This window comes from Pongo abelii, chromosome 14, assembly GCF_028885655.2.
Source record: "Pongo abelii isolate AG06213 chromosome 14, NHGRI_mPonAbe1-v2.0_pri, whole genome shotgun sequence".
In the NCBI taxonomy this organism is placed as follows: Eukaryota; Metazoa; Chordata; class Mammalia; order Primates; family Hominidae; genus Pongo; species Pongo abelii.
The window spans coordinates 35,925,425-35,938,155 of NC_071999.2; the positions used below are offsets into that span (position 1 = coordinate 35,925,425).

Genomic DNA, 12,731 nt, shown 5'->3' on the forward strand with positions numbered 1-12,731 from the left:
AATCTAGATTCACTGACAAGCACCCCTTAGCCTTCCCTCCTTTCCTCTTCATCTGGACAAGCTGCTGGGGAATCCTCTGAATTTCAACCCCGGGGAAGCCCCAAACCTTCTGGAGTCACTTTCTCTTTTAGAATCTTAAGACCATTGATTATATCTGTCTGTTTTCTGAAGCTGTAGAGACAGCCACTCAAGAAACAGAATTTCAAAAGGATACTATATTCGATGAATTAGTCAATTCCCTTGTGGTAGACATGAAATTATCCCTAAACCACCCCAACAGAGGAGACTCTTACAGTGAGAGGCAAGGAGATGCTGCGTTGTAACAATAGGAGAGCTCATTTGCAATGCCAATGAGCAACCAGCAGGCAAATGAACCCTTATGGGAAAACCACTCTAATCATAAAACCTACTTGCTTTGGGGAAACTGCAATGTAAGGACAAGCAGAATCATAGCTCCGTGAATTCCCTGTAATATAGGATATTAGGGAATTATCCAGGTAGTTTTCTATGAAATTGTGCTTGAATGAAACAAAATGCATTGCTGGGCAGTAGATAATATCTTTAAAAATTGAATCCACAATTGCAGACTAAATTATTTATGGTTGTCACTATAGCTGTGATAGTTTGGATATGAAATAGTCAGGCTTTTCCCTCTGTTTTTATTTGTAGGAAAACAAGTCATTCAAGCTTTTTAGTGATACAATGTGACTTGCTGTCGATGGCAGTTACGAATTTCCAAGCCCTGCCAAACACAGGAGTACCCAGAAGGGACATATGTTTTCTCTGCTTTGTGTTCCAAATTTGCCTTAAAAACATGCAATTATGTGAAGGCCTGATTTATATTTTCAAGGAAAAGCACAATAATGGCCCTGTTTTCTAGCTGTGTTTCTCCAAAACGTATTTATATTGCTGCCTTTAAAAAAGAAGTTGGCTAATGATCACTGGGTTTTTGCTTCCCTTGGTGACATATGAAAATTTGATGGGGTCTGTGAGATTTAAGAATTGTTTTCTTAAGTGCAAAGGAAATTTAGTTAACATAGTGTGTGCCAAGAGCCTGACAAATCTTCTGTAGTTAACTTTCAACCATTTCCTTATTTTTGTGGAGGGTGGGAGAAGGGAGGCAGGAAGTGAGAGAAGATGTGGCCAGAGGCTGTGATGGTAGCGTGACCCCAGAGGACAGACAGCAAACCTCAGCCGGCTCCGAAGGCATGACAGGTGTGGGTGTGTCATGCTTGTTTGGTGGAGGTGGGGTGAGGTGGGATATTTGTTGCGGATGGCTCTGAGGAGAAGTTGTGAAGGGAAAAAGGCTTTTTGGTTGCATTTTATGCTTAAATGAAAATTACTGTAAAACCCTTTATAAATTATATAATCACACTCCCTTTAGATTTCATGCCCTTCATTGCTATTATTAATGATGGCTTTCACTCCACTCTCTCAGCAGCATTTCCAGGAAATGTATTGCGAGAAGATGAGTTAGTCTCTTTCTGGATTGGGGAGCCCCCTCCTGGGAGGTAGGGCAATTTTTGTTGTTGTTGTTTTTTCTTTTTCAGTGATGAAGGTAGAGAAAGGCAAAAGACCAATTCCACATAAAATGGTAGTTAGTGGACAGGCAATCCATCGCAGTAAAAAATTTCAGGAAGTATTGAAGCTAAGATGAAAAAATATTCAGGTACAGTGGAAAAAATGAAAGTTTGTGGTAGGGATAACATATAGGCAATATATTTTGATTCCTTTGTACAAATCTGCAAAACAAATGTGTTTTATGTAACTTTTGAACTAATAAAGTATTTATATCTGATATTTAGAATTGTAAGGGCTCAGAAAAATACAATGTGAAAAATTGTGACAGTAGCATGTCTTTCCTATAATTTTCCAACCTTAAGAGAAATAATTTTCAAATCCTTAAAAAGTTGTTTCACCTTCTGGATTTCACGTCTAGAACTCAGGAGAAGTCATATAGGTGTTCTTAGAGACAGGATCTTTTTATTTATTTATTTATTTATTTATTTATTTTGAGATGGAGTCTTGCTATGCCGCCCAGGCTAGAGTGCAGTGGCACGATCTTGGCTCACTGCAAGCTCTGCCTCCTGGGTTCACGCCATTCTCCTGCCTCAGCCTCCCAAGTAGTGGGGACTACAGGTGCCCGCCACCATGCCAGGCTAATTTTTTGTATTTTTAGTAGAGACAGAGTTTCACCGTGTTAGCCAGGATGGTCTCAATCTTCTGACCTCGTGATCCGCCCGCCTCGGCCTCCCAAAGTGCTGGGCGTGAGCCACCGCGCCTGGCCGAGACAAGATCTTTTTATTAAAGCTCAGACCCAAGTATGTTTTTCTCATGTGTTGTGTGTGAGCCTGGTAAAATCTCATCTGCTTTTTTGGATCCTAGAGAAGGCTTTGACCAAAGAACACTTTGAATTAACTCAGTGGTAATGTCTTTTGTCTGATAAGGGAAATGGCTCTCAGTTTGATGAAATATCTTTTGCATATATTTAAATAATGGTAAGATCTTCTCCCAGTTAACTTTTGAAATTACCTCCTGGGTTCGGGTCTTGCCAGAAGAGCCCTACAAAGAATTTTCAAGTAGAAACTTCAGGCTACATGTGTCTCCACTCTAGACCTGGGTCTTTGGTTTTGTTCCCCGATGAAAAGTAATTGTGAGATCATTCAAGTCAGAATTTGAAAGATGCTTTAATTTTATAAAATCGCAGATCTCCCAATAGCTTTGGTGTCAGTCTGAGTTTTACAGGAAGGGCCACCACCTTGGAGACTGGTATACAGAGATTTCAGGAGATGATCCTATTGGAAGAAAAGCCAGTTTCCTCCTTTGCTATTTGCCTCAGGCCTCATGAGACAGTGTAAGAACATCAGAGCCTGACTTGGCTGTACTCGCTGGTGATAGTGTATTCATTCTAAGCCAGATGTTTGGGGATTTTCATTTATAAAAGGCAAATTGGTGAGACAGTAGCTAAGAGACTGAAGGTGAGGAGGAGGTATTCTCTGGTGATCCGTTTATTGACTAAAAGAGATCCAGTTTCGCTAACACCAGAGTACCTGCATCCAATGGCCACAGCTTCAGAAAAATTTACCCCAGAAAAAGAGATGGCAGGTCAGTTCCCCCAAGGCCTCCTCCTGGCTCAGCATGGGTGAGAGATGGGCTGGAGAATAGAGGATGTGGCTGAGGCAGCTCTAACACACAGGACCCCTGACAGGGGACAGAGTCTTTGGAATCTGACACAGTAAAATATTTGTAGACTCCCTTTTCTCATTCAGTCTAGTTCCTGATCCTTTTTCTGAGGGGATGCGGAGGCTTTCTCTTTTCTCTCTCAAGTCAAAGCCTCGCCTATCCTCCCTCTCCTCCCACTACCTCTCTACCTCCTCCTTCCTTCCACCCAGTAAAGCCAATCCTACCCTAGAATTTGGGGTTGTGGAATCAATTGAATTGGCATAGAGACTCACAACAGTGAGGGCTGGAATATCCAAAGTTACCTGGAGGCTCAGCTTATCTCACTGGACTCATAAAGAGAGAAATTATGGGTTTCCAGAAATTGTATTTTATAGATATTACTATTAGCATTATACGTTTTTAATTTATTTTCTTTTTGTTTTGATAAGATAATACCAAATGACCCTTGAAGAGTTACAGAGCTTAAATGCACCCTTTCAGGTAGGAATTGGCCAGGTGAACTTTCAAAATATTCATTGGGGTAATTTGATTTTCTTTTTGAAGATTGATTTTTCAGTGAAAATCCTTTTAATTCTATAAAATAGCAATGAAGATTAAATTCTTTTTAAATTGTCACTTCCTAATGGAATTAGAAACAAATTGTGAATGCATCAGAGAAATGAACAAAAGAGATACATGTTAGAAATTGACAGAGTTTAGGTAAGTCTAATTAGACATTCAATTCTTTGGACTTTGGCTCCTAGACTAAAGAAAATGCAGCTATGCTCATAGCTAATTATTCTTTTGTGCTTTCATGAGTATGAAAAGAGGAAGACAGCTGCTGGATCTGGAAACTTTCAAACGCATAATGAAACAGAGTATGAGGTCACAGAATAAAGTAAATGGGTTTTATAAACGTTGGATCGTTGAAACCACAGTTAAAACTTTAACCATATGAACCAATTAGGCCAGATGATCTATCTGTAAGATCACTCTCAGCTCTGAACTGTAATTTCTACTTAAAACCCATCTGATTTACTGAACAGTTTACATGGTAAAATATATTTAAATTACTTAGTACACTAGACCAACAAGATATTTAAAGACTTACCTTAAAAACGAGAAAAGGCCGGGCCCGGTGGCTCACGCCTGTAATCCCAGCACTTTGGGAGGCCAGGGCTGGCGGATCATTTGAGGTCAGGAATTCAAGACCAGCCTGACCAACATGGAGAAACTCTGTCTCTACTAAAAATACAAAATTAGCTGGGCATGGTGGCCCATGCCTGTAATTCCAGCTACTCAGGAGGCTGAGACAGGAGAATCGCTTGAACCTGGAAGGCAGAGGTTGCAGTGAGCCGAGATCGAGCCATTGTGCTCCAGCCTGGGCAACCAGAGCAAAACTCCAACTCAAAAAAAAAAAAAAAGGAGAAAGACTTTTATTACATCACTGGTTTTATATGTATTTTTGTCTGGAGAGTTTGGGCATTTCCCTTACCTCAATCTGCTGGAATTAGGTATTTTAAACTTTTTCTCTGTCACCTTGGTTAGCCTAGAATATGAAATCTTAATGAATAAGGTTGCACTCATATCATAAAATAAAATATATATTATAAAGGAACAAGCTGTTTAAACTCTATTTGTTAAGGTTTCATGATTATGTCTGAAATTATAGGAAAAAAGTATTCAAGGGAAAGCGCTATGATCTTGCTCGTGGAGTTTGAACAAAAACACACTCTTGTCAGACTGTAGGCTGGTGAAGTCCCCAGGTGCCCTTTTCAAGGGCAGAGCCCCAGATTCCGTGGCTACAGTGGGAGTTTAGGCGTGCTTAGCATTTCACTTGCTGTGGGAAAGGGAATGTTAAATAACACATATTTTTTAAAAGTGTCCCTTCCTGTCTTAGTCTTTTTGGGTTGCTGTAACAAAACACCTTAGACTTGGTGGCTTATAAACAATAAAAATTTGTTTCTTACAGTTCTGGAGGCTGCAAAGTCCAAGATGAAGGCAGATTCACTGCCTGGTGAGGGCCTGCTTCCTCGCTCCTGGACGGCACCGTCTCACAGTGTGCTCACATGGTGAGGGGTGAGAGGTCTCTCTGGGGCCTCCTTTTATAAGGCCACTAATCTCATGCATGAGGGATCTGCCCTCATGAACTAATCACTTCCCAAAGGCCCCACCTCCCAGTACTATCCTATTGGGAGGTAGGATTTCAACATATGAATTTTGGGAGAACACAAACATTCAGACCACAGCACCTTCATTTGTGTGAAACGAAACAAACTTCCTATTAGGAAGAGAGAGGAGCGTCTTATTTAAATGGATAAATTATTCAGTGTTTTAGCAATATCCCAGATATTTTAAACCAAAATAATGTCATTACCTACACTTTTAGAATGCCTGCCTGCGTGGTCATCTACCCATTGCTTTATTCCTTCCTTCCTACCTTCCTCCCCTTCCTTCCTTCCTTCCTTCTTTCCTTCCTTCCTTCCTTCCCTCCTTCTTTCAATACATATTTACTGTGGGAGGCTTTGTCTTAGCCCCCACGGTGCAGTCAGTCAAGTCATGGTCTGTGTCCTGGAGAAGATCAGAGCTGCGGTAGAATTAAGCCTGGGTGCAGTGGCAGCACCCAACCCAGACCAATGAGTAAGGGAGCCTCCTGCAAGGTGAACCTTGGGCTGAGTTTTGAGGGATGAAGGGAATTGCTCCATAAAGGAGGGAGAGAGAGGCAAAGCCTCCTAGGTGGAGGGAACAGCATCTGCAAAAGCACAGAGGCAAGAGTCACCATGCTGCCTGTTCCACACATCCAGTGGAGCATACGCGAGGAGAGGCGGTGGGGGTCCAGGACAGACATCACATTATCCGGGGCCATTTTTGCTCAGCAAAGTGTTACCCAGTGCATCACTGAGGAGCCATGAGACCATTTCTCTGTTCACTTATGTATCAAACAGTCATTGACTTCCAACTATGTGTCCACGTTGCTTTAGGATCTTTATATATTTTATTTCATCAGTCTCCAGAATATCAAAAGAGCCCCCTCAAAAGGATTCTTATCCCTATTTCATAGCTGAAAAGAATGAGGTTTAAAGAATCTGAGTAACTTGCTTGAAACCCCTCAGCTACTAAGGAATAGATTTGGGATTGAAACTCTAGTCTCTCTCTAAAGCTCATTATATCAGTTAGGATTGGCTTTAACTACAGGTGACAGAATATGCATAACCTCAAAGGCCTAAGTGAGGCAGAAGCTTTTTCCTCTCTCATGTAGGAAGTCGGGGGGTCATGTAGCTTCATAAAATTTTCAAGGACCAGACCCCTTCTACTCTACAGTTCTGCCATCCTCAGCCTGTGTGTTCCTCCTCATGGCCCAAGGTGGCTGCTCAGACTCCAGCCAACATGCTCTCATTCCAGCCAGCAGGAAGGGAGTCGTGTCAAGAAAAGACTCACCCCTTCCTTTTAAAGACAACTCCCAGAAGCTGCCCATGACACCTGCATTTGCAACTTTTTAGTCAGAAATTAATCATATGTCCTATCTAGCTGCAAAGGAACCAAGCAAATGTGGTCTTTGCTCATTTCTTTTCCACTATTCTAGGGTTTTGTATTCTAATACCTGCTAAGAACCAGGAAGTATCTCCTTTGCTCTTTCTATGCAATACTGACTTACTTCATTAAAATTCAGTGCCAAGAAAGGGAAGGAGTGCTAAAGCATACATTCAGGAAGGGCACAATGTGTAGGATATTTCAGATGTAGGTGGCATCTAGAGGAACGGAGGTCTCAGCCCAGAAGCATACCAAACCCTTTGGCTTCCTTGAGAAGCCAAGAGGGTGTCTTAACTTTCCTAGAAATACTGTACTTAGATGCTCCTCCTCCTTTAAAACTGATACTGGTCTGCAGTTACCCATATAGAACTTATCGTTTTCCATTACATGGTTGGTTTGCTTGTCTGTGACCTTGCTAGACAGTGAACGTCACAAAAGCACAGCTTTCAGCTCTGGAGCCTCAGCATCTGGCACAGTGTTTGACATACCATTGGTGCTCAGTCTAAGTGTCTCCAGTGACTGAATCACTGTGTGGAGGCAGAGTTCAGTGTCCCTGAGTGTCTCACTGAGAATCATGCCCTTTCATGCAGAAGCACGTGCTCCTCCTCAGCTCTGGGCTGGAAGGAGGCTGGGTCTCTCTGGGCACAGCCCACAGTGCTGCAGGGCCAACAAGAGCCCATCTGATGGCCCACAGCCTCACCATGCAGCTTACAACACTGCATGGCCCTTCCCTGCTGCCATCCTGTCTGGAACCTCAGAGTGCCCAGGGGTACACACAGCTCCCTGAGATATGGCTCCACGGTCACCGAGGTGGTCTCAGGGGCAGCCTGAGCCCAGTGTGTAAATGCTACTCCTCCTGGGCTTTTCTGCTTTCTGTTCCATCTCTGACCCTAGGCTCTTGTTGAAGCCATACCTCTGGGTGTTTTGGTTTGTTTGTACATTTATTCCAAAAATCTGTGTTAAATATTGTGTGCATTGTATTGTCTAGTGGCCATGGTGAAGTTTGGCACTGTCAGCCCACCCCCAGGAATGTGACATGTCTCCACTGGAGCATGACTTAGAAGGAATAGGTGCTGAGCTTGGTTGCACAGCCAGGGTCTTTCTTCATGGCCCCTACACTGGCCCTGGGTGTTAGACTCACCATCACGCAATGCCCTGGTGTGTTGGATACCAGGCATCACCTCATCTTCTCCATTTCACTGTATTACTGCTCAAAGGCAGACACCCTGGGATATATGAGAAAACCAACACCTGACTTCCCAACACAGACATGTAATACAACCAGCTCTGTTGAAGCTGCCTTCTACATACGTTCATGAAATTATAGATCTTGGGGCTTGAAAGGACCTTAGAGTTGTTTTAATGTTTAACCCCTTCAGTTCTCAAATTCTCTTCTCTGCTAAGCCATGAGCCAGTATGTGCTTGAATGCGTTCAGGTAAAAAGAACTCAATACCTTATAGGGCAGCCCATTTCAAGGTTGGAAAGCTCTGACCTTAGATATTTTTTCTCCTCTATGAGCTGAAATTAGTCTTTATTGACATTCTCCCCTGTAGCCCAATTTCTATACTTAGTTATTCATTGCTCCACAATAAATTATCAAAAACTTAGTAGCTTAAAACAATATACTTTTTTTTTTGAGACAGAGTTTTGCTCTTGTTGCCTAGGTTGGAATGCAATGGTGCAATCTCAGCTCGCTGTAACCTCCGCCTTCCGGGTTCAAGCAATTCTCCTGATTCAGCCTCCCAAGTAGCTGGGATTACAGGCATGCAACACCGCGCCCAGCTAATTTTTTGTATTTAGTAGAGACGAGGTTTCACCATGTTGGTCAGGCTGGTCTTGAACTCCTGACCTCAAGTGATCCAACCGCCTCATGTCTCATTGTGTTTGTAAGTGAGGAATCCAGGCATAGCCTAGCTGGGTCCTCAGAGGGGAGACCCTCAGCTGGGTCTCACGAGGTTGGGGGCCTCATTTGAAAGCTTCGCTGGGGAAGGATCTGCTTCGAAGCTCACGTGACTGTTGCCAGGATTAAGTTCCTTGCAGGTTGTTGGACTAATGGTCTCAATTCCTTGCTGGCTGTTGGCCAGAGGCTGCCCTTAGTTCCTGGCCACGTGGGCTTTGTTATAGGGCAACTAACAGTATGGTAGCCAGCTTCATCACAGCCAGCAAGGGAGCAAGTCTGCTGGCAAGACAAACTATGATCTCATGTAATGTCATCACAGAAGTGACATCCCCTCAAAGTTGAGGTATTCTATTGGCTACAAGAAAGTTACTCAGAACATGAAAGTAATATAGGCCATGAACATCAGGAGGCAGGGATCACTGGGTTCATCTAATAGTCTGCCTGTATAGCCACCCAGAAAAAAATCTCTCTCCCCTACAGAATGATCCTGCTAATACTTGAAAATAATTCTCATGACTTACACGTCTTTTTGTCTCAGTTTACACCCAAGTGAGTATCCTCCCCATCCTTGTCCTTTGAACTTGGTTTGCTGTTTAACTCAAAATGAGGTGCCTAAACAGAGACTAGTGTTTGGTCAGGAACTGACCAGGGCAGAGGGGGAATTCCTGAACACTGAGGAACACAGAGATTCTTCTGCGAATTAGGGCTTGATTTAAAAAATAAAAGGTCTAGGAGCCCAGGTCTCCCACTGGAGAAGGGCTTTGGCGTCTGCACTGAATTTCAATTAATCATCCTATTAATGTTTTGGAGTTCCAGAGATCTTTGAGTATTATGCATTTTTGAATGTGAAATTTATATGAAGATTTCCTCCTCCTTCTATATCCCTTTCCCCAGCAATCTAGTAATTTCTATAAACAGATTTGTTTTGTTGTTTTTTTTCTCTCTAGAGTATTAAACAAATAGAACAACTGTTCATGAAAACAGACTGTGAAGCACTGGGCAGAATTCAGTGGGATAAGTTGGTTTTTTTGTGAATCAGATTTGGAGTTCTAGGGAATTCGCATAATGTATTTATTTCCCAGCCCACTCCTTTCTGGAGAACCCTTTGCCCCTCAGGTCCTTTGACCAACCTGAAGTTGAACCAAGGGGACATGCTTGCCCACAGTCTTCAAATTCTTACCATGTCTGGCTATACTTGGAGTAGTTCAACTAGGAATTTTGGTAACTACGGCAAGTTCCTAGAAGGATATCCTAAAACTAAGGATTGAAGAGTGTGTCCACGACTTCACCCAAAAGCAAGAGCACACCAGTGAGCAAGAAATGCCATCGGCAGTGGCACCTGGTGATAATCAGATGAGTGTTTGGAACAGAGATGCCACAGAATAAATTTTCAGCAAATATGATTATCATCCTTATTAATATTTCCAAATTTGGGATGTATAATGAGAGGCTAAGAAGGCTGCTTTTAACATTCTTCATCTTCGTGTCCGTCAGTGTACTTCCATTGTCCTAGAATGAATTGTTTTAAAATGACAAGTTGAGCAGTAAGACACCTCTCTATTCAGGCCAGGCATCCTGGCTCAAGCTTGTAATCCCAGCACTTTGGAAGGCCGAGGTGGGCAGATCACTGGAGGTCAGGAGTTCAAGACCAGCCTGGCCAAAGTGGTGAAACCACATCTCTACTGAAAATACAAAAATTAGCCTGGAATTTTGGCATGCGCTTGCAGTCCCAGCTACTGCGGAGGCTGAGGCAGTAGAATTGCTTGAATCCGGGAGGTGGAGGTTGCAGGGAGCAGAGATTGCGCCACTGCACTCCAGCCTGGGCGATGGAGCGAGACTCTGTAAAAAACAACAACAACAACAACAAAAAACACCTCTCTATTCAGATTTTTGGCCAGTTCCCCCACCAAATTAAATACAAGTGGTCTCATTGTCATCTGATTTGAAAAGGAACATTCAGGATTCCAGGGAAAAGAAGGAAAGCTTCTAATGAAGTAGGGCTTTAGGGGAAAGTGGAGAGAAAATTTAAATTTCCCAAGTCCCAAATATCCCCAATCCCTTCACTCTGACCACAGAGGTTTTTTCTGCAGGTGTACTGCTAAGATTCGAAATGAGGCACACATCCTGGTGGGTAGGACTGCGGAGTTGTCACACCCATGGGGACTCATGTCTCTGGCCAGCCACTTACTAGTTATGATTGTAGGCAAGTTATTTAACCTCTCTAAGCTAAAGTTTCCCAATTTGTAAAATGGGGTGAACAATAGAACCCATCTCCCACAGTTATCTTGAGAATTGAGAGGAAGGTCTGTATTGCATGGAACATGGTACACTCTCAATAACAACCATCATCATCATCCTCTTTAGAGAAAGAACTGGCAGCAGAAGCCAGCCCAGCAGCTGGGTAACAGACTTCTGGGCTCAGCTCAACAGGCACACCCCAGTTATTACCCCCCAAGATTTTGGCAGCCGCGTTTATGTGCTAATAATGATGTTATGTCCAAGAAAGGCATTATCCATGCCCAGATGGTAAGGAGAATTTTTGAAAGCCAGAAAGACAGAGGACGTTTCATGAATTGTCCTTTATCCTCCAGGGTGGCTTCCGCACGTATCTGCAGCTAGAGTATTTGGAGCGAGCTAATGCTTTGGCCCGACAGAAAGAGGTTTCCTTCCTGCTGCCTGCTGTGCTGCGGAGGCTGTCATATGGGGGTCCCGTGCTGCGCATTCTCTCTATGCCTGACGACACCTTAATCATGATCAGAGAAGATGGAGCTATTTATTTCTGGTCCCTGCAGCTGAAGTTGAAAAGAAGAAAGCGGGTCTTTGTATGTGATTTTCATTTGATAAGGATGCTGAGTGCTACAGTTTGATTTTATTTGCTATTTTAAACTGCTTCTTAAGTGGTGTGATTACATAAATTGTGTCCTTGAATATAATATATTCATGCTGGATTTTGCTAGTCTGTAGAATGCAAATAAAATATGATCTCTCTATGTAGTGCAAGATAAAGCTTCATTTTGCTTCTAAAATCAGATGGAATGATGAATTACATGTGATTCCATCATGTGATTTATGGTATGTCTTAATGAATGACAAATAGAAAAGAATCTTCCCTTCCTCCCCCCATTAACGGTTATATCAGTTTAGGTAGCTATGTTAGGGCTTCTCTTCAGAGAACTTACTGAATGACAGAATCAGAAATTCAAAAGACAAAAAGCACTGGGGAAGTATGCTTAGGAATGACAATGCCTGACCCATTCCAGGATATGTTCTATTTTTAAAGCCATTTTTTTATTATCTCAACAAATATTTGAGTCTCTGTCATAGACCAGGCATTGTGCTGGGTGCTGGGAACACAGAAACCCAGTCTCTGCCCTCAGGAAATGTATAATCTATCCCAGATATTATAGCTGCCCCAAAGCCCTCGGGATGCAGAATATGCCCTCCCTAGAGAGAGAGAATAAAGTTGACTCTCCAAATCTATGAAACAAATTATTTCCACTTGAAGGAGAAAATAAAGAAAATTGTATGATGTTAAACATGCATACTACAGGCAAGAATGGCTTGAGACAACTGAAAATGTCTGATTATTAAAAAGGCATATACTTGTTCATTTCCACCCTCCAACCCTTTAGGACAAGTCCACCAGCCGGAACCCCAGGTGGATGACAGATGTCATCAGCATGCTACACTGCAATAAACTGATCATCAGGACCAGCAGAGTGATGCTGCTCTTCAACCCAGAAATGAACAATCGGCCAAGAGTGGTGGCTCACGCCTGTAATTCCAGCACTTTGGGAAGCCGAGGTAGGCAAATCATTTGAGCTCAGGAGTTTGAGACCAGCCTGGGCAACATGGTGAAACCCCGTACCTACCAAAAATACAAAAAGATTACCCAATGTGGTGGTGCACACCTGTGGTCCCAGCTCCTTGGGTGTTGGGAGCTGAGGCAGGAGAATTGCTTGAACCCAGGAGGCAGAGGTTGCAGTGAGGCGAGACTGCGCCACTGCACTCCAGCCTGGGCGACAGAGCAAGACTCCTTCTCAAATAAAAAGTAAAATAAAAAAAAGAGAAGTGAACAATCACTGTGTTATGGAATCCATTTTCATGTGTGAATTCACACAAACAGATACATGTTTG

General features: G+C 42.9%; 1 protein-coding gene across 1 annotated transcript; it reads left to right on the forward strand.

Annotated features, from left to right (window-relative positions):
- The first annotated feature begins 9,993 nt into the window (after positions 1-9,993).
- LOC129049476 (uncharacterized) lies at positions 9,994-12,459 on the forward strand. Its single transcript, XM_063714828.1, has 4 exons — positions 9,994-10,083; positions 10,959-11,120; positions 11,186-11,416; positions 12,227-12,459. The coding sequence occupies exons 1-4, from the start codon at positions 9,994-9,996 to the stop codon at positions 12,413-12,415; spliced, it is 672 nt and encodes a 223-aa protein (XP_063570898.1). The 3' UTR covers positions 12,416-12,459.
- Positions 12,460-12,731: the final 272 nt, after the last annotated feature.

Bases quoted from the DNA above. Each gene is read 5' to 3' on its own strand.
- LOC129049476 (XM_063714828.1), top strand. From the start codon at position 9,994: ATGATTATCATCCTTATTAATATTTCCAAATTTGGGATGTATAATGAG. The intron at 10,084-10,958 runs GTCAGTGTACTT...CATCCTCTTTAG, and splicing joins CATTCTTCATCTTCGTGTCC to AGAAAGAACTGGCAGCAGAA. The intron at 11,121-11,185 runs GTAAGGAGAATT...TTTATCCTCCAG, and splicing joins GCATTATCCATGCCCAGATG to GGTGGCTTCCGCACGTATCT.